General features: G+C 53.1%; 1 protein-coding gene across 1 annotated transcript in view; it reads left to right on the top strand.

Moving 5' to 3' along the window:
- prpf3 (PRP3 pre-mRNA processing factor 3 homolog (yeast)) overlaps positions 1 to 27400 on the top strand; it is a 60623-nt gene that overhangs the window by 29763 nt on the left and 3460 nt on the right. Inside the window, exon 13 of the mRNA XM_069940527.1 lies at positions 26339 to 26457. Coding sequence (XP_069796628.1) covers positions 26339 to 26457 — 119 coding nt within the window. The remainder of the gene's footprint in view (positions 1 to 26338; positions 26458 to 27400) is intronic.

The raw sequence follows: 27400 nt of genomic DNA, 5'->3' as shown, positions 1-27400 counted from the left end.
GAAAATTGGTGAGCTGTTACGCTACGCGGTGTATCCGGTGGACACTGCGACATTAGAATCTGTGTGCTGTCCTGCAACGTGGTGTAACCGGGGTACACTGCTCCATGAGAATCGGTGTGCTGTCCTGTTACGCATTGTAACCGCGGGACACTGCTCCGTGAGAATCGGTGTGCAGTCCTGCTACACAGTGTAACCGGCGATCATTTCTCTGTGAGAATCGATTTGCAGTCCGGCTAGGAGGTGTAACTGGGGAACACTGCTCCGTTAGAATCTGTGTGCTGTCCTGCTATGTGGTGTATCCGGGGAACATCGCTCTGTGTGAATCTGTTTTCTGTCCTGCTCGGAGGTGCATCCGGGTGACACTGCTCCTTGAGAATGGGCGTGCTGCCTCACTAGGAGGTGTAACTGGGGGCACTGCTCCGTGAGAATTGAGTGCTGTTCTGCAAGGAGATATAACTGGGAGACAGTGTTCTGTGAGAATCGGTGAGCTGTTACACTACGTGGTGTATCTGGTGGACACTGCGCCGTTAGAATCTGTGTGCTGTCCTGCTACGTGGTGTAACCGGAGGACACTTCTCCGTGAGAATCGGAGTGCTGTCCTGCAAGTCGGCATAACCGGGGGGGGGGGGGGGGGGGTCACTGCTCCATGAGAATCTGTGTGCGGACCTGCTACGCGGTGTAACCAGGGGACTCTGCTCCGTTAGAATCGGTGTGCTGTCCCGCTAGGAGGTGTAACCGGGGACACTGTTCAGTGAGAATTGGTGTTGACGCGCTAGGAGATGTAACCGGGAGACACTGCTCCATGAGAATCGGTGTGCTGTCCTACAATGCCTTAAAACCAGGGGAACCTGCTATGTGGGAATCAGTGTTCTGTCCTGCTACGTGGTGTAACTGGGCAACAATGCTCTGTGAGAATCGTTGTGCTTTCTGGTTAAGAGGAGTAAGCAGGGGACACTGCTCCGTGAGAAATGTTGCGCTGTCCCACTAGGATATAAAACCGGGGGTCTCTGCTCCATGAAAATCGGTGTGCTATCCCGCTAGAAGGTGTAACCGGAGGACACTGCTACGTGAGAATTGGTGTGAAGTCTCGCCACGTGATGTAACCAGGGGACATTGCTCCGTATGAATCTGTGTGCTGTCCTGACATGCTATGTAAGCGGGGGACACTGCTCCGTGAGTATCAGTGTGTGGTCCCGCTAGATGTAACTGGGGGACACTGCTCCGTGAGAATTGAATGCTGATCCACGAGGAGATATAACTGGGAGACAGTACTCCATGAGAATCGGTGAGCTGTTATGCTACGCGATGTATCCAGTGGACACTGCGCCATTAGAATCTGTGTGCTGTCCTGCTATGTGGTGTAACTGGGGGACACTGCTCTGTGAGAATTGGTGTGCAGTCCTGATACACAGTGTAACCGGGGAACATTTCTCCGTGAGAATCTGTTTGCAGTCCGGCTAGGAGGTGTAACCGGGGGACACTTCCTTGAGAATTGGTGTGCTATCTCGCTATGTGATGTAACCACGAAACGCTACTCCATGAAATTCGTTGTGCTTTCTCGCTAAGAGGTGTAACCGGGAGACACTGCTCTGTGACTATCTGTGTGCTGCCTCGCTTGCAGGTGTAACCGGGGAACATTGCTCCGTGAGAATCTGTGCTGTCCTGCTAGGAGGTGTAACCGGGGGACACTACTCCGTGATAATTGGTGTGCTGTCCTACAAGGAGGTGTAACCGGGGAACATTGTTCCGTGAGAATCTGTTTGCTGTCCGGCTCGGAGGTGTGAATGGGGAACACTGTTCCGTGAGAATCGGTGTGCTGTCCCGCTATGTGATGTGACCAGGAGACGCTACTTCCATGAATTCGTTGTTCTTTCGCGCAAGGAGGTGTAACCAGGGCATGCTGCTCCTTGAGTATCTGTGTGCTTCTCACTGGCAGGTGTAACCGGGGGACACTGCTCCATGCGAATCGGTGTGCTGTCCTGCTACGTGATGTAACCAGGCGATACTGCTCTGTGTGAATCTGTGTGCTGTCCTGCCATGCTATGTAACAGGGGGACACTGTTCCGTCAGAATCGGTGTGTGGTCCCACTAGGAGGTGTAACTGGGGACACTGCTCTGTGGGAATCATGTGCTGTCCTACTAAGCAGTGTAACCGGGGAACATCGCTCCGTGAGAATCTGTTTTCTGTCTTGCTCGGAGGTGCAACCGGGTGACACTACTCTGTCAGAATTGGTGTGCTGCCAGCAAGAAGGTGTAACCAGGGAATATTGTTCCGTGAGAATCGGTTTGCTGTCCGGCTCGGAGGCGTAACAGGGGAACACTGTTCCGTGAGAATCGGTGTGCTGTTCTGCATATGTGATGTAACAGGAGACGCTACTCCCATGAAATTCGTTGTGCTTTCGCGCAAGGAGGAGTAACCAGGGGACACTGCTCCGTGAGAATCGATGTGCTGTCCTGCCACACTATGTAACCAGGGGACATGGCCTCGTGAGAATGGGTGTGCTGTCCCGCTTGGAGGTGTTACCGGGGGAAACTGCTCTGTTAGAATCGGTGTGCTGTCCAGCTAGGAGGTGTAACCGGGGGACACTGTTCCGTGAGAATTGGTGTTGTCCTGCTAGGTGGTTTAACCAGGAGACAATGCTCCATGAGAATCGGTGTGCTGCACTACTATGCCATGAAACCAGGGGATCCTGCTCCGTGGGAATCAGTGTTCTGTACTGCTATGTGTTTTAACTGGGGACACTTCTCCATGACGATCTGTGTGCTGTCCTGCTAGGTGGTGTAACCGGGGAACAATGCTCTGTCAGAATCGTTGTGCTTTCTGGTTAGGAGGAGTAAGCAGGGGACACTGCTCCGTGAGAAATGTTGTGCTGTCCCACTAGGATGCAAAACCGGGGGACTCTGCTCCATGAGAATCAGTGTGTTGCCATGCTACATGGTGTAACCGGGGGACAGTGCTCCGTGAGAATCGGTGTGGTGTCCTGCCACACGGTGTAACCGGGGAACATTTCTCCGTGAGAATCGGTTTGCAGTCCGTCTAGGATGTGTAACCGGAGGACACTGTTCCTTGAGAATTGGTGTGCTATCCCACTATGTGATGTAACCACGAGACGCTACTCCATGAAATTCATTGTGCTTTCCTGCTATTAGGTGTAACCGAGAGACACTGCTCTGTGAGTATCTGTGTGCTGTCTCGCTAGCAGGTGTAACCGGGGGACACTGCTTCGTGAGAATCTGTGCTGTCCCGCTAGGAAGTGTAACTGGGGGACACTGCTCCTTGAGAATTGTGTGCTGTCCTGCTCAGAGGTGTAACCGGGAGACACTGCTCCGTGAGAATCGGTGTGATGTCCCGCTAGGAGGAGTAAACAGGAGTCACTGCTCCTTGACAATTGGTGTGCTCTCCCGCTAGGAGGTGTAACCGGGGGACACTGCACTGTGAGAATCGGTGTGCTGTCCCTCATATGTGATGTAACCAGGAGACACTACTCCCATGAAACTCGTTGTGCTTTCGCGCAAGGAAGAGTAACCAGGGGACACTGCTCCGTGAGAATCGATGTGCCACGCTATGTAACCGGTGGACACGGCCTCGTGAGAATGGGTGTGCTGTCCTGCTTGGAGGTGTCACCGGGGGAAACTGCTCTGTTAGAATCGGTGTGCTGTCCAGCTAGGAGGTGTAACCAGGGGACACTGCTCCGTGAGAATTGGTGTTGTCCTGCTAGGTTGTTTAACTGGGTGACACTGCTCCTTGAGAATTGGTGTGCTATCCCGCTATGTGATGTAACCACGAGATGCTACTCCATGAAATTCATTGTGCTTTCCCACTAGAAGGTGTAACTGGGTTCACTGCTGCGTGAGAATGGGTGTGCTGTCCCGCTAGGTGGTGTAACCGGGGGACACTGTTCCGTGAGAATCTGTGCTGTCCCGCTAGGAGGTGTAACCACGTGAGGCAACTCCATGAAATTCATTGTGTTTTCCTGCTAGGACGTGTAACCGGGGGACACTGCTCCGTGAGAATCTGTGCTGTCCCGCTAAGAAGTGTAACCGGGGGACACTGCTTCTTGAGAATTGTGTGCTGTCCTGCTCAGAGGTGTAACCGGGAGACACTGCTCCGTGAGAATCTGTTTTTTGTCCTGCTCGGATGTGTAACCGGGTGACACTGCTCCTTGAGAATTGGTGTGCTATCCCGCTATGTGATGTTACCACGAGATGCTACTCCATGAAATTCATTGTGCTTTCCCGCTAGAAGGTGTAACCGGGGAGACTGCTACTTGAGAATGGGTGTGCTGTCCCGCTAGGAGTTGTAGACGTGGGACACTGCTACGTGAGAATGGGTGTGCTGTCCCGCTAAGTGGTGTAACCGGGGGACACTGCTTCGTGAGAATCGGTGTGATGTCCTGCAGCGCGGTGTAACTGGGGGACACTGCTGTGTGAGAATTGAGTGCTGTTCTGCAAGGAGATATAACTGGGAGACAGTGCTCCGAGATAATCGGTGAGCTGTTACGCTACGTGGTGTAACTGGAGGACACTGCTCCGTGAGAATTGGTGTGCTGTCCGGCTAGGAGGAGTAACCAGGAGCCACAGCTCTGTCAGAATTGGTGTGCTGTCCCGCTCGGAGCTGTAACCAGGGGACACTGCTCCGTGAGAATCGGAGTGCTGTCCTGCAAGGCGGCATAACCGGGTGGGGGGGGTCACTGCTCCATGAGAATCTGTGTGCTGACCTGCTATGCGGTGTAACCAGGGGACACTGCTTCGTGAGAATGGGTGTGCTGACCCACTAGGATGTAAAACCGGGGGACTCTGCTCCGTTAGAATCGGTGTTCTGTCCCGCTAGCAGGTGTAACCGGGGGACTCTGTTCCGTGAGAATTGGTGTTCCGTGAGAATTGGTGTTGACGCGCTAGGTGATGTAACCGGGAGACACTGCTCCATGAGAATCGGTGTGCTGTCCTACAATGCCTTGAAAGCAGGGGAACCTGCTCTGTGGGAATCAGTGTTCTGTCCTGCTATGTGTTTTAACTGGGGACACTTCTCCATGAGAATCTGTGTGCTGTCCTGCTACGTGGTGTAACCGGAGGACACTGCTCCGTGAGAATTGGTGTGCTGTCCGGCTAGGAGGAGTAACCAGGAGCCACTGCTCCATCAGAATTGGTGTGCTGTCCCACTGGGAGCTGTAACCGGGGGACACTGCTCCATAAGAATCTGTGTGCTGTCCTGCTACGTTCTCTGTGAGAATCGTTGTGCTTTCTGGTTAAGAGGAGTAAACAGGAGCCACTGCTCCGTGAGAATCTGTGCTGTCCTGCTATGCGGTGTAACTGGGGAACCTTTCTCTGTGAGAATCAGTTTGCAGTCTGGCTAGGAGGTGTAACCGGGGAACACTGCTCCGTGAGAATCGGTGTGCTGTCGCGCTATGTGATGTAACCAGGAGACGCTACTTCCATGAAACTTGTGCTTTTGCTCAAGGAGGTGTAAACAGGGGACACTGATCCTTGAGTATCTTTGTGCTTTTCTCTAGCAGGTGTAACCGGGGGACACTGTTCCGTGAGAATCGGTGTGTGGTCCCGCAAGGAGGTGTAACTGGGGGACACTGCTCTGTGAGAATCATGTGCTATCCTACTATGCAGTGTAACTGGGGGACACTGCTCTGTGAGAATTTAATGCTGTTCCACAAGGAAATATAAGTGGGAGACAGTGCTCCTTGAGAATCAGTGCGCTGTAACGCTACGCAGTGTATCCGGTGGACACTGCGCCTTAAGAATCATGTGTGCTGTCCTGCTACGTGGTGTAACCGGGGGACTGTGCTCCGTGAGTATCGGTGTGCTGTCCTGTTACGCATTGTAACTGGGGGCACTGCTCCGTGAGAATCGGTGTGCAGTCCTGCTACACGGTGTAACCGTGGAACATTTCTCTGTGAGAATCGGTTTGCAGTCCGGCTAGGAGGTGTAAGCGGGGGACACTGTTCCTTGAGAATTGTTGTGCTATCCCGCTATGTGATGTAACCACAAGACGCTACACCATGAAATTCGTTGTGCTGTCTCACTAGCAGGTGTAACCAGGGGACACTGCTCCGTGAGAATCTGTGCTGTCCCGCTAGGAGGTGTAACCGGGGGCTACTGCTCCGTTAGAATTGTGTGCTGTCCCGCTCGGAGGTGTAACCGTGAGACACTGCTCCATGAGAATCGGTGTGATGTCGCGGTAGGAGGAGTAAACAGGAGCCACTGGTCCGTGAGAATCTGTGCTGTCCTGCTTTGCGGTGTAACCGGGGAACATTGCTCCCTGAGAATCGGTGTGCTGTCCCACTAGGAGCTGTAACCGGGGGACACTACTCCGTGAGAATTTGTGTGCTGTCCTGCTAGGAGGTGTAACTGGGGAACATTCTTCCGTGAGAATCTGTTTGCTGTCCGGCTCGGAGGTGTAAACGGGGAACACTGTTCTGTGAGAATCAGTGTGCTGTCCCGCTATGTGATGTAACCAGGACACGCTACTTCCATGAAACTCGTTGTGCTTTCGCTCAAGGAGGTGTAACCAGGGGACACTGATCCTTGAGTATCTGTGTGCTTTTCTCTAGCAGGTGTAACCGAGGGACACTGCTCCGTGCGAATCGGTGTGCTGTCCTGCCATGCTATGTTACCCGGGGACACTGTTACGTCAGAATCGGTGTGTGGTCCCGCAAGGAGGTGTGTTCCCGCAAGGAGGTGTAACTGGGGGACACTGCTCTGTGAGAATCATGTGCTGTCCTACTATGCAGTGTAACTGGGGGACACTGCTCCATGAGTATCGGTATGCTGTCTTGCTATGCTTTGTAACCAGGGGAACCTGGACCGTGGGAATCAGTGTTGTGTCCTGCTATGCAGTGTCACTGGGGGACACAGCTCCGTGTGAATTGAATGCTGTTCTACAAGGAGTTATAACCAAGCCATGAAAGACCCCAACAATGAAGACGCTGTTTACATCCGGTACCGCACGGATGGCAGTCTCTTCAATCTGAGGCGCCTGCAAGCTCACACCAAGACACAAGAGAAACTTGTCCGTGAACTACTCTTTGCAGACGATGCCGCTTTAGTTGCCCATTCAGAGCCAGCTCTTCAGCGCTTGACGTCCTGCTTTGCGGAAACTGCCAAAATGTTTGGCCTGGAAGTCAGCCTGAAGAAAACTGAGGTCCTCCATCAGCCAGCTCCCCACCATGACTACCAGCCCCCCCACATCTCCATCGGGCACACAAAACTCAAAACGGTCAACCAGTTTACCTATCTCGGCTGCACCATTTCATCAGATGCAAGGATCGACAATGAGATAGACAACAGACTCGCCAAGGCAAATAGCGACTTTGGAAGACTACACAAAAGAGTCTGGAAAAACAACCAACTGAAAAACCTCACAAAGATAAGCGTATACAGAGCCGTTGCCATACCCACACTCCTGTTCGGCTCCGAATCATGGGTCCTCTACCGGCACCACCTACGGCTCCTAGAACGCTTCCACCAGCGTTGTCTCCGCTCCATCCTCAACATCCATTGGAGCGCTTACATCCCTAACGTCGAAGTACTCGAGATGGCAGAGGTCGACAGCATCGAGTCCACGCTGCTGAAGATCCAGCTGCGCTGGATGGGTCACGTCTCCAGAATGGAGGACCATCGCCTTCCCAAGATCCTGTTATATGGCGAGCTCTCCACTGGCCACCGTGACAGAGGTGCACCAAAGAAAAGGTACAAGGACTGCCTAAAGAAATCTCTTGGTGCCTGCCACATTGACCACCGCCAGTGGGCTGATAACGCCTCAAACCGTGCATCTTGGCGCCTCACAGTTTGGCGGGCAGCAACCTCCTTTGAAGAAGACCGCAGAGCCCACCTCACTGACAAAAGGCAAAGGAGGAAAAACCCAACACCCAACCCCAACCAACCAATTTTCCCCTGCAACCGCTGCAATCGTGTCTGCCTGTCCCGCATCGGACTTGTCAGCCACAAACGAGCCTGCAGCTGACGTGGACTTTTTACCCCCTCCATAAATCTTCGTCCGCGAAGCCAAGCCAAAGAAGAAGATATAACTGGGAGACAGTGCTACGTGAGAATTGGTGAGCTGTTACGCTACGCGGTGTATCCAGTGGACACTGCGCCATTAGAATCTGTGTGCTGTCCTGCTACGTTTTGTAACCGGGGGACACTGCTCCGTGAGAATCAGTGTGCTGTCCTGTTACGCATTATAACTGGGGGACACTGCTCCGTGAGAATCGGTGTGCAGTCCTGCTACACGGTGTAACTGCGGAACATTTCTCTGTGAGAATCGGTTTGCAGTCCGGCTAGGAGGTGTAAACGGGGAACACTGCTCCCTGAGAATCTGTGTGCTGTCCTGCTATGTGGTGTATCCGGGGAACATCGCTCTGTGAGAATCTGTTTACCGTCCTGCACGGAGGTGTAACCGGGTGACACTGCTCCGTGAGACTTGTGTGCTGTCCTGCTCGGAGGTGTAACCTGGAAACACTGCTGCGTGAAAATCTGTGTGATGTCCCGATAGGAGGAGTAAACAGGAGCCACTGCTCCGTGAAAATCTGTGCTGTCCTGCTATGCGGTGTAACCGGGGAACCTTTCTCTGTGAGAATCGGTTTGCAGTCTGGCTAGGAGGTATAACCGGGGAACACTGCTCCTTGAGAATCTGTGCTGTCCTGCTATGCGGTGTAACCGGGGAACCTTTCTCTGTGAGAATCGGTTTGCAGTCTGGCGAGGAGGTGTAACCGGGGAACACTGCTCCGTGAGAATCTGTGTGATGTCCCGCTAGGAGGAGTAAACAGGAGCAACTGCTCCGTGAGAATCTGTGTGCTGTCCTGCTATGTGGTATATCCGGGGAACATCGCTCTGTGAGAATCCGTTTGCTGACCGGCTCGGAGGTGTAAATGGGAAACACTGTTCCGTGAGAATCGGTGTGCTGTCGCACTATGTGATGTAACCAGGAGACGCTACTTCCATGAAACTTGTGCTTTTGCTCAAGCAGGTGTAAACAGGGTACACTGATCCTTGAGTATCTGTGTGCTTTTCTCTAGCAGGTGTAACCGGGGGACACTGCTCCGTGCGAATCGGTCTGCTGTCCTGCTATGTGATGTAACCAGGGGTTACTGCTCTGTGTGAATCTGTGTGCTGTCCTGTCATGCTATGTAACCGGGGGCACTGTTCTGTGAGAATCAGTGTGTGGTCCCGCAAGGAGGTGTAACCGGGGGACAATGCTCCATGAGTATCGGTATGCTGTCTTGCTGTGCTTTGTAACCAGAGGAACCTGGACCGTGGGAATCAGTGTTGTGTCCTGCTACCGGTGTATCTGAGGGACAATGCTCTGTGAGAATTGAATGCTGTTCCACAAGGAGATATAACTGGGAGACAGTGCTCTGTGAGAATCGGTGAGCTGTTACGATATGCTGTGTATCTGGTGGACACTGCGCTGTTAGAATCTGTGTGCTGTCCTGCTACGTTGTGTAACCGGGGGATACTGCTCCTTGAGAATTGTGTGCTGTCCTGCTCGGAGGTGAAACCGGGTGACACTGTTCCTTGAGAATTGGTGTGCTATTCCACTATGTGATGTAACCATGAGGTGCTATTCCATGAAATTCATTGTGCTTTCCTGCTCGAAGGTGTAACCGGTGACACTTCTACGTGAGAATGGGTGTGCTTTCCCGCTAGGTATTGGAGACGTGGGACACTGCTTTGTGAGAATTGGTGTAGTGTCCGGCTAGGTGGTGTAACCAGGAGACACCTCTTTGTGAGAATCGGTGTGTTGTCCCGCTAGGAGGTGTAACTGGGGGACACTACTGTGTGAGAAGCATGTGTTGTCCTGCAGCGCGGTGTAACTGGGGGACACTGCTCCGTGAGAATTGAGTGCTTTTCTGCAAGGAGATATAACTGTGAGACAGTGCTCCGTGATAATCGGTGAGCTGTTACGCTACATGGTGTATCTGGTGGACACTGCGCCGTTAGAATCTGTGTGCTGTCCTGCTACATTGTGTAACCGGGTGATACTGCTCCGTCAGACTTGTGTGCTATCCCGCTCGGAGGTATAACCGGGAAACACTGCTTCGTGAGAATCTGTGTGATGTCCCGCTAGGAGGAGTAAAGAGGAGGCACTGCTCTGTGAGAATCTGTGTGCTGTCCTGCTCTGTGGTGTATCCGGGGAACATCGCTCTGTGAGAATCTGTTTGCTGACTGGCTCGGAGGTGTAAACGGGGAACACTGTTCCGTGAGAATCGGTGTGCTGTCCTGCTATGTGATGTAACCAGGAGATGCTACTTCCATGAAACTCGTGCTTTCGCTCAAGGAGGTGTAACCAGGAGACACTGATCCTTGAGTATCTGTGTGCTTTTCTCTAGCAGGTGTAACCGGGGGACACTGCTCCGTGCGAATCAGTGTGCTGTCCTGGTACGTGATGTAACCAGGGGATACTTCTCTGTGTGAATCTGTGTGCTGTGTTGCCATGCTATGTAACCGGGGGCACTGTGCCGTGTGAATCGGTGTGTGGTCCCGCAAGGAGGTGTAACTGGGGGACACTGCTCTGTGAGAATCATATGCTGTCCTACTATTCAGTGTAACGGGGGGACACTGCTCCATGAGTATCGGTATGCTGTCTTGCTATGCTTTGTAACCAGGGGAACCTGGACTGTGGGAATCAGTGTTATATCCTGCTACATGGTGTAACTGGGGGACACTGCTCTGTGAGAATCTGAGTACTGTCCTGCTACGCAGTGTAACTGGGGGACACTGCTCCATGAGAATTGAATGCTGTTCCACAAGGAGATATAACTGGGAGACAGTGCTCTGTGAGAATTGATGAGCTGTTACGATATGCGGTGTATCCGGTGGACACTGCGCCATTAGAATCTGTGTACTGTCCTGCTACGTGGTGTAACCAAGGGACACTGCTTCTTGATAATTGTGTGCTGTCCTGCTCGGAGGTGAAACCGGGTGACACTGCACCTTGAGAATTGGTGTGCTATCCCGCTATGTGATGTAACCATGAGGCGCTATTCCATGAAATTCATTGTGCTTTCCCGCTAGAAGGTGTAACCGGGGACACTGCTACTTGAGAATGGGTGTGCTTTCCCGCTAGGAGTTGTAAACGTGGAACACTGCTTTGTGAGAATTGGTGTAGTGTCCGGCTAGGTGGTGAAACCGGGGGACACTGCTACTTGAGAATGGGTGTGCTTTCCCGCTAGGAGTTGTAGACGTGGAACACTGCTTTGTGAGAATTGGTGTAGTGTCCGGCTTGGTGGTGAAACCGGGGGACACTGCTTCCTGAGAATCAGTGTGTTGTCCCGCTAGGAGGTGTAACTGGGGACACTGCTGTGTGAGAAGCATGTGTTGTCCTGCAGCGCGGTGTAACTGGGGGACACTGCTCCGTGAGAATTGAGTGCTGTTCTGCAAGGAGATATTAATGGGAGACAGTGCTCCGTGATAATCGGTGAGCTGTTACGCTACGTGGTGTATCTGGTGGACACTGCGACTTTAGAATCTGTGTGCTGTCCTGCTACGTGGTGTAACTGGAGGACACTGCTCCGTGAGAATTGGTGTGCTGTCCGGCTAGGAGGAGTAACCAGGAGCCACTGCTCCGTCAAAATTGGTGTACTGTCCTGCTCGGAGCTGCAACCGGGGGACACTGCTCCGTGAGAATCGGAGTGCTGTCCTGCAAGGCGACATAACCGGGGGGTGTCAATGCTCCATGAAAATCTGTGTGCTGACCTGCTATGCGGTGTAACCAGGGGACACTGCTCCGTGAGAATAGGTGTGCCGTCCTACTAGGATTTAAAACAGGGAGACTCTGCTCCGTTAGAATCGGTGTGCTGTCCTGCTAGGAGGTGTAACCGGGCGACTCTGTTCCGTGACAATTGGTGTTGACGCGCTAGGTGATGTATCCGGGAGGCACTGCTCCATGAGAATCGGTGTGCTGTCCTACAATGCCTTGAAAGCAGGGGAACCTGCTCTGTGGGAATCAGTGTTCTGTCCTGCTATGTGTTTTAACTGGGGACACTTCTCCATGAGAATCTGTGTGCTGTCCTGCTACGTGGTGTAACCGGAGGACACTGCTCCGTGAGAATTGGTGTGCTGTCCGGCTAGGAGGAGTAACCAGGAGCTACTGCTCCGTCAGAATTGGTGTGCTGTCCCGCTGGGAGCTGTAACCGGGGGACACTGCTCCATAAGAATCTGTGTGCTGTCCTGCTACGTGGTGTAACCGGGGAACAATGCTCTGTGAGAATCGTTGTTCTTTCTGGTTAAGAGGAGTAACCAGGGGACACTGCTCCGTGAGAAATGTTGCGCTGTCCCACTAGGATGTAAAACCGGGGGACTCTGCTCTGTGAAAATCGGTGTGCTATCCCGCTAGAATGTGTAACCGGAGGACACTGCTACGTGAGAATTGGTGTCCTGTCCCGCTACGTGATGTAACCAGGGGACATTGCTCCGTGTGAATCGGTGAGTGGTCCCGCTAGGTGTAACTGGGGGACACTGCTCTGTGAGAATCACGTGCTGTCCTACTATGCAGTGTAACTGGGGGACACTGCTCTGTGAGAATCGGTATGCTGTCTTGCTATGCCATGTAACCAGGGGAACCTGGACCGTGGGAATCAGTGTTGTGTCCTGCTACGCGGTGTAACTGTGGGACACTGCTCTGTGAGAATCGGAGTGCTGTCCCGCTAGGAGGTATAACTGGGGGACACCGCTCCGTGAGAATTTAATGCTGTTCCACGAGGAAATATAACTGGGAGACAGTGCTCCGTGAGAATCAGTGCGCTGTAAGGCTACGCGGTGTATCCGGTGAACACTGCGCCTTAAGAATCTGTGTGCTGTCCTGCTACGTGGTGTAACCGGGGGACAGTGCTCCGTGAGTATCGGTGTGCTGTCCTGTTACGCATTGTAACTGGGGGCACTGCTCCGTGAGAATCGGTGTGCAGTCCTGCTACACGGTGTAACCGGGGAACATTTCTCTGTGAGAATCGGTTTGCAGTCGGCTAGGAGGTGTAACTGGGGAACACTGCTCCGTGAGAATCTGTGTGCTGTCCTCCTATGTGGTGTATCCGGGGAACTTCGCTCTGTGAGAATCTGTTTTCTGTCCTGCTCGGACGTGTAGCCGGGTGACACTGCTCCGTGAGACTTGAGTGCTGTCCTGCTCGGAGGTGTAACCAGGATACACTGCTCCGTGAGAATCTGTGTGATGTCCCGATAGGAGGAGTAAACAGGAGCCACTGCTCCGTGAGAATCTGTGCTGTCCTGCTATGCGGTGTAACCGGGGAACCTTTCTCTGTGAGAATCGGTTTGCATTCCGGCTAGGAGGTGTAACTGGGGAACATTGCTCCGTGAGAATTGGTTTGCTGTCCTGCTATGTGATGTAACCAGGAGACGCTACTCCCAAGAAATTAGTTGTGCTTTCGCGCAAGGAGGTATAACCAGGCGACACTGCTCCGTGAGTATCTGTGTGCTGTCTCGCTAGCAGGTGTAAACAGGGGACACTGCTCCGTGAGAATCGGTGTGATGTCCCGCTAGGAGGAGTAACTTGGAGCTACTGCTCCTTGAGAATCGGTGTGCTCTCCAGCTAAGAGGTGTAACCGAGGTACACTGTTCCATAAGAATTGTGTGCTGTCCTGCAAAGAAGGTATAACTGGGAGACACTGCTCCGTGAGAATCGGTATGTTTTCCTGCTATGCCGTGTAAGCAGGGAACATTGTTCCGTGAGAATCGGTGTGCTGTCCTGCTACGTGATGTTACCAGGGGATACTGCTCTGTATGAAACTTTGTGCTGTCCTGCCACGCTATGTATCTGGGGGACACTGCTCCGTGAGAATCTGTGTGCTGTCCCGCTAGGAGGTTTAACCGGGGGACACTGCACCGTGATCATTGATGTTCTGTCCTGTTGCATGTTTTAACTGGGTGACACTGCTCTGTGAGAATCGATGTGCTGTCCTGCTACGAGGTGTACCCGGGGGACACTGCTCCGTCAGAATCGGTGCTGTCCCGCAAGGAGGAGTAACCGGGAGACACTGCACCGTGCGAATGGGTTTGCTGTCCCGCTTGGAGGTGTAACCGGGGAACTTTGCTCCATGACAATCTGTTTTCTGTCTGGCTAGGTGGTGTAACCAGGTGACACTGCTCCTTGAGAATGGGCGTGCTGTCCCGCTGGGAGGTGTAATGGGAGACACTGTTCCATGAGAATCGTTGCTGTCCCGCAAGGTGTAACCAGGGGAAAATGTTCCGTGAGAATTTGTGTTGTCCCGCTATGTGGTGTAACCGGGGGACACTGCTCCTTGAGAATTGGTGTGCTCTCCAGCTAGAAGGTGTAACCGGGGTACACTGCTCCATAAGAATTGTGTGCTGTCCTGCAAGAAGGTATAACTGGGAGACACTGCTCCGTGAGAATCGGTATGTTGTCCCGCTAGGAGGAGTAAACAGGAGCCACTGCTCCATGAGAATCTGTGTGCTGTCCTGCTAGGAGGTGTAACCGGGCGACTCTGTTCTGTGACAATTGGTGTTGACGCGCTAGGTGATGTATCCGGGAGGCACTGCTCCATGAGAATCGGTGTGCTGTCCTACAATGCCTTGAAAGCAGGGGAACCTGCTCTGTGGGAATCAGTGTTCTGTCCTGCTATGTGTTTTAACTGCGGACACTTCTCCATGAGAATCTGTGTGCTGTCCTGCTACGTGGTGTAACCGGAGGACACTGCTCCGTGAGAATTGGCGTGCTGTCCGGCTAGGAGGAGTAACCAGGAGCCACTGCTCCGTCAGAATTGGTGTGCTGTCCCGCTGGGAGCTGTAACCGGGGGACACTGCTCCATAAGAATCTGTGTGCTGTCCTGCTACGTGGTGTAACCGGGGAACAATGCTCTGTGAGAATCGTTGTGCTTTCTGGTTTAGAGGAGTAACCAGGGGACACTGCTCCGTGAGAAATGTTGCGCTGTCCCACGAGGATGTAAAACCGGGGGACTCTGCTCTGTGAAAATCGGTGTGCTATCCCGCTAGAATGTGTAACCGGAGGACACTGCTACGTGAGAATTGGTGTCATGTCCCGCTACGTGATGTAACCAGGGGACATTGCTCCGTGTGAATCGGTGAGTGGTCCCGCTAGGTGTAACTGGGGGACACTGCTCTGTGAGAATCACGTGCTGTCCTACTATGCAGTGTAACTGGGGGACACTGCTCTGTGAGAATCGGTATGCTGTCTTGCTATGCCATGTAACCAGGGGAACCTGGACCGTGGGAATCAGTGTTGTGTCCTGCTACGCGGTGTAACTGTGGGACACTGCTCTGTGAGAATCGGAGTGCTGTCCCGCTAGGAGGTGTAACTGGGGGACACCGCTCCGTGAGAATTTAATGCTGTTCCACGAGGAAATATAACTGGGAGACAGTGCTCCGTGAGAATCAGTGCGCTGTAAGGCTACGCGGTGTATCCGGTGAACACTGCGCCTTAAGAATCTGTGTGCTGTCCTGCTACGTGGTGTAACCGGGGGACAGTGCTCCGTGAGTATCGGTGTGCTGTCCTGTTACGCATTGTAACTGGGGGCACTGCTCCGTGAGAATCGGTGTGCAGTCCTGCTACACGGTGTAACCGGGGAACATTTCTCTGTGAGAATCGGTTTGCAGTCGGCTAGGAGGTGTAACTGGGGAACACTGCTCCGTGAGAATCTGTGTGCTGTCCTCCTATGTGGTGTATCCGGGGAACTTCGCTCTGTGAGAATCTGTTTTCTGTCCTGCTCGGACGTGTAGCCGGGTGACACTGCTCTGTGAGACTTGAGTGCTGTCCTGCTCGGAGGTGTAACCAGGATACACTGCTCCGTGAGAATCTGTGTGATGTCCCGATAGGAGGAGTAAGCAGGAGCCACTGCTCCGTGAGAATCTGTGCTGTCCTGCTATGCGGTGTAACCGGGGAACCTTTCTCTGTGAGAATCGGTTTGCATTCCGGCTAGGAGGTGTAACTGGGGAACATTGCTCCGTGAGAATTGGTTTGCTGTCCTGCTATGTGATGTAACCAGGAGACGCTACTCCCAAGAAATTAGTTGTGCTTTCGCGCAAGGAGGTATAACCAGGCGACACTGCTCCGTGAGTATCTGTGTGCTGTCTCGCTAGCAGGTGTAAACAGGGGACACTGCTCCGTGAGAATCGGTGTGATGTCCCGCTAGGAGGAGTAACTTGGAGCTACTGCTCCTTGAGAATCGGTGTGCTCTCCAGCTAAGAGGTGTAACCGAGGTACACTGTTCCATAAGAATTGTGTGCTGTCCTGCAAAGAAGGTATAACTGGGTGACACTGCTCCGTGAGAATCGGTATGTTTTCCTGCTATGCCGTGTAAGCAGGGAACATTGTTCCGTGAGAATCGGTGTGCTGTCCTGCTACGTGATGTTACCAGGGGATACTGCTCTGTATGAAACTTTGTGCTGTCCTGCCACGCTATGTATCTGGGGGACACTGCTCCGTGAGAATCTGTGTGCTGTCCCGCTAGGAGGTGTAACCGGGGGACACTGCACCGTGATCATTGATGTTCTGTCCTGTTGCATGTTGTAACTGGGTGACACTGCTCTGTGAGAATCGATGTGCTGTCCTGCTACGAGGTGTACCCGGGGGACACTGCTCCGTCAGAATCGGTGCTGTCCCGCAAGGAGGAGTAACCGGGAGACACTGCACCGTGCGAATGGGTTTGCTGTCCCGCTTGGAGGTGTAACCGGGGAACTTTGCTCCATGACAATCTGTTTTCTGTCTGGCTAGGTGGTGTAACCAGGTGACACTGCTCCTTGAGAATGGGCGTGCTGTCCCGCTGGGAGGTGTAATGGGAGACACTGTTCCATGAGAATCGTTGCTGTCCCGCAAGGTGTAACCAGGGGAAAATGTTCCGTGAGAATTTGTGTTGTCCCGCTATGTGGTGTAACCGGGGGACACTGCTCCTTGAGAATTGGTGTGCTCTCCAGCTAGAAGGTGTAACCGGGGTACACTGCTCCATAAGAATTGTGTGCTGTCCTGCAAGAAGGTATAACTGGGAGACACTGCTCCGTGAGAATCGGTATGTTGTCCCGCTAGGAGGAGTAAACAGGAGCCACTGCTCCATGAGAATCTGTGTGCTGTCCTGCTAGGAGGTGTAACCGGGCGACTCTGTTCTGTGACAATTGGTGTTGACGCGCTAGGTGATGTATCCGGGAGGCACTGCTCCATGAGAATCGGTGTGCTGTCCTACAATGCCTTGAAAGCAGGGGAACCTGCTCTGTGGGAATCAGTGTTCTGTCCTGCTATGTGTTTTAACTGCGGACACTTCTCCATGAGAATCTGTGTGCTGTCCTGCTACGTGGTGTAACCGGAGGACACTGCTCCGTGAGAATTGGCGTGCTGTCCGGCTAGGAGGAGTAACCAGGAGCCACTGCTCCGTCAGAATTGGTGTGCTGTCCCGCTGGGAGCTGTAACCGGGGGACACTGCTCCATAAGAATCTGTGTGCTGTCCTGCTACGTGGTGTAACCGGGGAACAATGCTCTGTGAGAATCGTTGTGCTTTCTGGTTTAGAGGAGTAACCAGGGGACACTGCTCCGTGAGAAATGTTGCGCTGTCCCACGAGGATGTAAAACCGGGGGACTCTGCTCTGTGAAAATCGGTGTGCTATCCCGCTAGAATGTGTAACCGGAGGACATTGCTACGTGAGAATTGGTGTCCTGTCCCGCTACGTGATGTAACCAGGGGACATTGCTCCGTGTGAATCGGTGAGTGGTCCCGCTAGGTGTAACTGGGGGACACTGCTCTGTGAGAATCACGTGCTGTCCTACTATGCAGTGTAACTGGGGGACACTGCTCTGTGAGAATCGGTATGCTGTCTTGCTATGCCATGTAACCAGGGGAACCTGGACCGTGGGAATCAGTGTTGTGTCCTGCTACGCGGTGTAACTGTGGGACACTGCTCTGTGAGAATCGGAGTGCTGTCCCGCTAGGAGGTATAACTGGGGGACACCGTTCCGTGAGAATTTAATGCTGTTCCACAAGGAAATATAGCTGGGAGACAGTGCTCCGTGAGAATCAGTGCGCTGTAACGCTACGCATTGTAACTGGGGGAACTGCTCCGTGAGAATCGGTGTGCTGTCCTGCTACGTGATGTTACCAGGGGATACTGCTCTGTGTGAAACTTTGTGCTGTCCTGCCACGCTATGTATCTGGGGGACACTGCTCCGTGAGAATCTGTGTGCTGTCCCGCTAGGAGGTGTAACCGGGGATCACTGCACCGTGATCATTGATGTTCTGTCCTGTTGCATGTTGTAACTGGGTGACACTGCTCTGTGAGAATCGGTGTGCTGTCCTGCTACACGGTGTAACCGGGGAACATTTCTCTGTGAGAATCGGTTTGCAGTCGGCTAGGAGGTGTAACTAGGGAACACTGCTCCGTGAGAATCTGTGTGATGTCCCGATAGGAGGAGTAAACAGGAGCCACTGCTCCGTGAGAATCTGTGCTGTCCTGCTATGCGGTGTAACCGGGGAACCTTTCTCTGTGAGAATCTGTGTGCTGTCCTGCTATGCGGTGTAACCGGGGAACCTTTCTCTGTGAGAATCTGTGTGCTGTCCCGCTAGGAGGTGTAACCGGGGAACATTGTTCCGTGAGAATCGGTTTGTTGTCCTGCTATGTGATGTAACCAGGAGACGCTACTCCCAAGAAATTAGTTGTGCTTTCGCGCAAGGAGGTATAACCAGGCGACACTGCTCCGTGAGTATCTGTGTGCTGTCTCGCTAGCAGGTGTAAACAGGGGACACTGCTCCGTGAGAATCGGTGTGATGTCCCGCTAGGAGGAGTAACTTGGAGCTACTGCTCCTTGAGAATCGGTGTGCTCTCCAGCTAGGAGGTGTAACCGGTGTACACTGTTCCATAAGAATTGTGTGCTGTCCTGCAAAGAAGGTATAACTGGGAGACATTGCTCCGTGAGAATCGGTATGTTTTCCTGCTATGCCGTGTAAGCGGGGAACATTGTTCCGTGAGAATCGGTGTGCTGTCCTGCTACGTGATGTTACCAGGGGATACTGCTCTGTGTGAAACTTTGTGCTGTCCTGCCACGCTATGTATCTGTGGGACACTGCTCCGTGAGAATCGGTGTGCAGTCCTGCTACACGGTGTAACCGGGGAACATTTCTCTGTGAGAATCGGTGTGCAGTCCTGCTACACGGTGTAACTGGGGAACACTGCTCTGTGAGAATCTGTGTGCTGTCCTCCTATGTGGTGTATCCGGGACACATCGCTCTGTGAGAATTTGTTTTCTGTCCTGCTCGGACGTGTAGCCGGGTGACACTGCTCCGTGAGACTTGAGTGCTGTCCTGCTCGGAGGTGTAACCAGGATACACTGCTCCGTGAGAATCTGTGTGATGTCCCGCTAGGAGGTGTAACCGGGGAACATTGTTCCGTGAGAATCGGTTTGCTGTCCTGCTATGTGATGTCACCAGGAGACGCTACTCCCAAGAAATTAGTTGTGCTTTCGCGCAAGGAGGTATAACCAGGCGACACTGCTCCATGAGTATCTGTGTGCTGTCTCGCTAGCAGGTGTAAACAGGGGACACTGCTCCGTGAGAATCGGTGTGATGTCCCGCTAGGAGGAGTAACTTGGAGCTACTGCTCCTTGAGAATCGGTGTGCTCTCCAGCTAAGAGGTGTAACCGAGGTACACTGTTCCATAAGAATTGTGTGCTGTCCTGCAAAGAAGGTATAACTGGGAGACACTGCTCTGTGAGAATCGGTATGTTTTCCTGCTATGCCGTGTAAGCAGGGAACATTGTTCCGTGAGAATCGGTGTGCTGTCCTGCTACGTGATGTTACCAGGGGATACTGCTCTGTGTGAAACTTTGTGCTGTCCTGCCACGCTATGTATCTGGGGGACACTGCTCTGTGAGAATCTGTGTGCTGTCCCGCTAGGAGGTGTAACCGGGGGACACTGCACCGTGATCATTGATGTTCTGTCCTGTTGCATGTTGTAACTGGGTGACACTGCTCTGTGAGAATCGATGTGCTGTCCTGCTACGAGGTGTACCCGGGGGACACTGCTCCGTCAGAATCGGTGCTGTCCCGCAAGGAGGAGTAACCGGGAGACACTGCACCGTGCGAATGGGTTTGCTGTCCCGCTTGGAGGTGTAACCGGGGAACTTTGCTCCATGACAATCTGTTTTCTGTCTGGCTAGGTGGTGTAACCAGGTGACACTGCTCCTTGAGAATGGGCGTGCTGTCCCGCTGGGAGGTGTAATGGGAGACACTGTTCCATGAGAATCGTTGCTGTCCCGCAAGGTGTAACCAGGGGAAAATGTTCCGTGAGAATTTGTGTTGTCCCGCTATGTGGTGTAACCGGGGGCACTGCTCCTTGAGAATTGGTGTGCTCTCCAGCTAGAAGGTGTAACCGGGGTACACTGCTCCATAAGAATTGTGTGCTGTCCTGCAAGAAGGAATAACTGGGAGACACTGTTCCGTGAGAATCGGTATGTTGTCCCGCTAGGAGGAGTAAACAGGAGCCACTGCTCCATGAGAATCTGTGTGCTGTCCTGCGAGGAGGTGTAACCGGGCGACTCTGTTCTGTGACAATTGGTGTTGACGCGCTAGGTGATGTATCGGGGAGGCACTGCTCCATGAGAATCGGTGTGCTGTCCTACAATGCCTTGAAAGCAGGGGAACCTGCTCTGTGGGAATCAGTGTTCTGTCCTGCTATGTGTTTTAACTGGGGACACTTCTCCATGAGAATCTGTGTGCTGTCCTGCTACGTGGTGTAACTGGAGGACACTGCTCCGTGAGAACTGGTGTGCTGTCCGGCTAGGAGGAGTAACCAGGAGCCACTGCTCCATCAGAATTGGTGTGCTGTCCCGCTGGGAGCTGTAACCGGGGGACACTGCTCCATAAGAATCTGTGTGCTGTCCTGCTACGTGGTGTAACCGGGGAACAATGCTCTGTGAGAATCGTTGTGCTTTCTGGTTAAGAGGAGTAACCAGGGGACACTGCTCCGTGAGAAATGTTGCGCTGTCCCACGAGGATGTAAAACCGGGGGACTCTGCTCTGTGAAAATCGGTGTGCTATCCCGCTAGAATGTGTAACCGGAGGACACTGCTACGTGAAAATTGGTGTCCTGTCCTGCTACGTGATGTAACCAGGGGACATTGCTCCGTGTGAATCGGTGAGTGGTCCCGCTAGGTGTAACTGGGGGACACTACTCTGTGAGAATCACGTGCTGTCCTACTATGCAGTGTAACTGGGGGACACTGCTCTGTGAGAATCGGTATGCTGTCTTGCTATGCCATGTAACCAGGGGAACCTGGACCGTGGGAATCAGTGTTGTGTCCTGCTATGCGGTGTAACTGTGGGACACTGCTCTGTGAGAATCGGAGTGCTGTCCCGCTAGGAGGTATAACTGGGGGACACCGCTCCGTGAGAATTTAATGCTGTTCCACAAGGAAATATAACTGGGAGACAGTGCTCCGTGAGAATCAGTGCGCTTTAACGCTACGCGGTGTATCAGGTGGACACTGCGCCTTAAGAATCTGTGTGCTGTCCTGCTACGTGGTGTAACCGGGGGACAGTGCTCCGTGAGTATCGGTGTGCTGTCCTGTTACGCATTGTAACTGGGGGCACTGCTCCGTGAGAATCGGTGTGCAGTCCTGCTACACGGTGTAACCGGGGAACATTTCTCTGTGAGAATCGGTTTGCAGTCGGCTAGGAGGTGTAACTGGGGACACTGCTCCGTGAGAATCTGTGTGCTGTCCTCCTATGTGGTGTATCCGGGGAACATCGCTCTGTGAGAATCTGTTTTCTGTCCTGCTCGGACGTGTAGCCGGGTGACACTGCTCCGTGAGACTTGAATGCTGTCCTGCTCGGAGGTGTAACCAGGATACACTGCTCCGTGAGAATCTGTGTGATGTCCCGATAGGAGGAGTAAACAGGAGCCACTGCTCCGTGAGAATCTGTGCTGTCCTGCTATTCGGTGTAACCGGGGAACCTTTCTCTGTGAGAATCGGTTTGCAGTCCGGCTAGGAGGTGTAACTGGGGAACATTGCTCCGTGAGAATCTGTGTGCTGTCCCGCTAGGAGGTGTAACCGGGGAACATTGTTCCGTGAGAATCAGTTTGCTGTCCTGCTATGTGATGTAACCAGGAGACGCTACTCCCAAGAAATTAGTTGTGCTTTCGCGCAAGGAGGTATAACCAGGCGACACTGCTCCGTGAGTATCTGTGTGCTGTCTCGCTAGCAGGTGTAAACAGGGGACACTGCTGCGTGAGAATCGGTGTGATGTCCCGCTAGGAGGAGTAACTTGGAGCTACTGCTCCTTGAGAATCGGTGTGCTCTCCAGCTAGGAGGTGTAACCGGGGTACACTGTTCCATAAGAATTGTGTGCTGTCCTGCAAAGAAGGTATAACTGGGAGACACTGCTCCGTGAGAATCGGTATGTTTTCCTGCTATGCCGTGTAAGCGGGGAACATTGTTCCGTGAGAATCGGTGTGCTGTCCTGCCACGCTATGTATCTGGGGGACACTGCTCCGTGAGAATCTGTGTGCTGTCCCGCTAGGAGGTGTAACTGGGGGACACAGCACCGTGTTCATTGATGTTCTGTCCTGTTGCATGTTGTAACTGGGTGACACTGCTCTGTGAGAATCGGTGTGCTGTCCTGCTACGAGGTGTAACCGGGGGACACTGCTCCGTCAGAATCGGTGCTGTCCCACAGGGAGGAGTAACCGGGAGACACTGCACCTTGCGAACGGGTTTGCTGTCCCGCTTGGAGTGTAACCGGGGAACTTTGCTCCATGACAATCTGTTTTCTGTCTGGCTAGGTGGTGTAACCAGGTGACACTGCTCCTTGAGAATGGGCGTGCTGTCCCGCTGGGAGGTGTAATGGGAGACACTGTTCCATGAGAATCGTTGCTGTCCCGCAAGGTGTAACCAGGGGAAAATGTTCCGTGAGAATTTGTGTTGTCCCGCTATGTGGTGTAACCGGGGGACACTGCTCCTTGAGAATTGGTGTGCTCGCCAGCTAGAAGGTGTAACCGGGGTACACTGCTTCATAAGAATTGTGTGCTGTCCTGCAAGAAGGTATAACTGGGAGACACTGCTCCGTGAGAATCGGTATGTTGTCCCGCTAGGAGGAGTAAACAGGAGCCACTGCTCCATGAGAATCTGTGTGCTGTCCCGCTAGGAGGTGTAACCGGGGGACACTGGTCCATGAGAATCAGTGTGATGTCCCGCTATGAGGAGTAAACAGGAGCCACTGCTCCATGAGAATCTGTGTGCTGTCTTGCTAGGAGGTGTAACCGGGGAACATTGTTCCGTGAGAATCGGTGTGCTGTCCCTTTATGTGATGTAACCAGGATACGCTACTCCCAAGAAATTCGTTGTGCTTTCGCGCAAGGAGGTATAACAAGGGGACACTGCTCCGTGAGTATCTGTGTGCTGTCTCGCTAGCAGGTGTAAATGGGGGGACACTGCTCTGTGAGAATCGGTGTGATGTCCCGCTAGGATCAGTAACCGGGAACTACTGCTCCTTGAGAATCTCTGTGCTGTCCCACTAGGAGATGTAACTGTGGGACACTGCATCGTGATCATTTGTGTTCTGTCCTGTTGCGTGTTGTAACTGGGGGACACTGCTCTGTGAGAATTGGTGTGCTGTCTTGCTACGAGGTGTAACCGGGGGACACAGCTCCGTCAGTATTGGTGTTGTCCCGCAAGGAGGAGTAACCGGGAGACACTGCACCGTGAGAATGGGTTTCCTGTCCCACTTGGAGGTGTAACCGGGGGACACTGCTCTGTTAGAATCGGTGTGCTGTCCAGCTAGGAGGTGTAACCGGGTGACACTGTTCCGTGAGAATTGGTGTTGTCCTGCTAGGTGGTTTAACCGGGAGACACTGCCCTGTGAGAATCGGTATGTTGTCCCACTATGCCTTGTAACCAGGGGAACCTGCACCGTGGGAATCAGTGTTGTGTCCTGCTACGTGGTGTAACTGTGGGACACTGCTCTGTGAGAATCGGTGTGATGTCCCGATAGGAGGAGTAAACAGGAGCCACTGCTCCGTGAGAATCTGTGTGCTGTCCTGCTATGTGGTGTAACCGGGCAACATCGCTCCATGAGAATCTGTTTTCTGTCCTGTTCGGAGGTGTAACCGGGGGACACTGCTCCGTGAGAATCTGTGTGATGTCCCGCTAGGAGGAGTAAACAGGAGCCACTGCTCTGTGAGAATCTGTGCTGTCCTGCTCGGAGGTGTAAACAGGAGCCACTGCTCCGTGAGAATCTGTGCTGTCCTGCTATGCGGTGTAACCAGGGAACATTTCTCTGTGAGAATCGGTTTGCAGTCCGTCTAGGAGGTGTAACCGGGGAACACTGCTCCGTGAGAATCTGTGTGCTGTCCTGCTATGTGGTGTAACCGGGCAACATCGCTCCATGAGAATCTGTTTTCTGTCCTGCTCGGAGGTGTAACCGGGAAACACTGCTCCGTGAGAATCTGTGTGATGTCCCGCTAGGAGGAGTAAACAGGAGCCACTGCTCTGTGAGAATCTGTGCTGTCCTGCTATGCGATGTAACCGGGGAACATTTCTCTGTGAGAATCAGTTTGCAGTCCGACTAGGGGGTGTAAATGGGGAACATTGCTCCGTGTGAATCGGTGTGCTGTCCCGCAAGGAGGAGTAACCGGGAGCACTGCACCGTGAGAATGGGTTTGCTGTCCCGCTTGGAGGTGTAACCGGGGAACATTGCTCCATGACAATCTGTTTTCTGTCCGGCTAGGTGGTGTAACCAGGTGACACTGCTCCTTGAGAATGGGCGTGCTGTCCCGCTGGGAGGTGTAACGGGGAGACACTGCTCCGTGAGATTCGGTGTGATGTCCCGCTAGGAGGAGTAACCGGGAGCTACTGCTCCTTGAGAATTGGTGTGCTCTCCAGCTAGGAGGTGTAACCGGGGTACACTGCTCCATAAGAATTGTGTGCTGTCCTGCAAGAAGGTATAACTGGGAGACACTGCTCCGTGAGAATCGGTATATTGTCCCGCTATGCTGTGTAACCAGGGGAACCTGCGTGGGAATCAGTGTTGTGCCCTGCTACGCTCTGTAACCGGGGGACACTGGTCCGTGAGAATTGTGTGCTATCTCGCTCGGAGGTGTAACCGGGAGACTCTGCTCTGTGAGAATCGGTGTGATGTTCCGCTAGGAGGAGTAACCGGGGAACATTGTTCCTTGAGAATCGGTTTACTGTCCGGCTAGGAGGTGTAACCGGGGATCACTGTTCAGTGAGAATCGGTGTGCTGTCCCGCTATGTGATGTAACCAGGATACGCTACTCCCAAGAAATTCGTTGTGCTTTCGCGCAAGGAGGTATAACCAGGGCACACTGCTCCGTGAGTATCTGTGTGCTGTCTCGCTAGCAGGTGTAAATGGGGGGACACTGCTCCGTGAGAATCGGTGTGATGTCCCGCTAGGAGGAGTAACCGGGAGCTACTGCTCCTTGAGAATCTGTATGTTGTCCCGCTAGGAGGTGTAACCGGGGGACACTGCACCGTGATCATTGGTGTTCTGTCCTGTTGCGTGTTGTAACTGGGGGACACTGCTCTGTGAGAATTGGTGTGCTGTCCTGCTACGAGGTGTAACCGGGGGACACTGCTCCATCAGAATCGGTGCTGTCCCGCAAGGAGGAGTAACCGGGAGACACTGCACCGTGAGAATGGGTTTGCTGTCCCACTTGAAGGTGTAACCGGGGGACACTGCTCTGTTAGAATCAGTGTGCTGTCCAGCTAGGAGGTGTAACCGGGTCACACTGTTCCGTGAGAATTGGTGTTGTCCTGCTGGGTGGTTAAACCGGGAGACACTGCTCTGTGAGAATCGGTATGTTGTCCCACTATGCCTTGTAACCAGGGGAACCTGCACCGTGGGAATCAGTGTTGTGTCCTGCTACGTGGTGTAAATGGGGGACACTGCTCTGTGAGAATTGGAGAGCTGTCCTGCTACACGGTGTATCTGGGGGACACTGCGCCATGAGAATTGAGTGCTGTTCCGCATGCAGGTGCAACTGGAAGACACTGCTCCGTTAGTATCGGTGAGCTGTCCCACGAGGAGATGTAACTTGGGGACAGTGCTCAGTGAGACTTTGTGTGCTGTCCCGCTAGGAGGTGTGCCCATTTTGTGATGCAATTGTTTGAGTTTCATATTCTGGTTCTGGTGGGGGTGGGTTGGGGTGAGAGTCACTGATAGCTTTCCCCTCCTGAGACACCGCCCTCTCGGCCCTTCATTGTGCCTGTACTGTGCTGCAATGTCTGAGACGCATGTTGTTGGTTCGGTGTGGACGTTTGGAGTGTGAGATACGAGCCACGGAGCCCCGCTCCCTTCCCAAGCATGTGAATCCTGAGGTGACAGTCATCAATCTCTTCCAGAATCCGAAACCTCAGCAACTCGGCCAAGAAGTTCAAGGTGGAGACGAACGCGGCCCAGCTCTACCTGTCGGGGACCGTGGTGCTGCACAAGGACGTGAATGTGGTGGTGGTGGAGGGAGGTGAGCAGTCCGCGGCCATCTTGGAGCTGGAACCCCTTTCACCCAGCCAAGCCCATCTCAATCTGAGGCATTCCATGGGAGGTTGGACCACATTGCTGGCTGGCTTTCTGATGGCTGTGCCAGTGCAGAGGGAGCATTACTTTTTGTTTAACTGGCATTGTTCATGTCCTGGGAGTGTGGGATGGGACAGAGTGGACGGAGCTTCACTCTGTGTCTGACCCTGGGAGTGTGTGATGGGACGGTGTGGATGGAGCTTCACTCTGTGTCTGACCCCGGGAGTGTGTGATGGGATGGTGCAGACGGATCTTCACTCTGTGTCTGACCCTGGGAGTGTGTGATGAGACGGTGTGGATGGAGCTTCACTCTGTGTCTGACCCTGGGAGTGTGTGATGGGACGGTGTGGATGGAACTTCACTCTGTGTCTGACCCCTGGAGTGTGTGATGGGACGGTGTGGATGGAACTTCACTCTGTGTCTGATCCCGGGAGTGTGTGATGGGATGGTGCGGACGGATCTTCGCTCTGTGTCTGACCCCGGAAGCATGTGATAGGATGTATGTGTGAGGCCAAATCTCTCAGGCCTCATTAACAACTGTCCGCCAAGTCTAATCAGTGATAAACTGGCGGTGGATTCACTTATAAACCTTTAACGGGTAAATTAAGTGAAAGATAGTAGTTCTGCGGTTGGGTAAATCCACCCTGGCAAACTGCCAGCCAGTTACAAACTGCATAGTGGGAAAGATGAGAGCTAAACTCGCAATGTGATCGAAAGTCTGCGAGTGTACTCCCACCACGCTCACACCAAACCTCCTTTTGATTCAGCTTCCGTTGCAGCTCATTTATATTCTCCAATTGGTCTGTCAGCGATGACTTCACTGTGTCTAATCCTAGGAGTGCGTGAGGGGAGGGTGAAGTCATCCTGACCACTCCTTTCCCCCCCCCCCC

The sequence above is a fragment of the Narcine bancroftii genome, chromosome 5 (assembly GCF_036971445.1).
Source record: "Narcine bancroftii isolate sNarBan1 chromosome 5, sNarBan1.hap1, whole genome shotgun sequence".
In the NCBI taxonomy this organism is placed as follows: domain Eukaryota; kingdom Metazoa; phylum Chordata; class Chondrichthyes; order Torpediniformes; family Narcinidae; genus Narcine; species Narcine bancroftii.
This window is presented reverse-complemented; position numbering and strand designations above follow the sequence as displayed.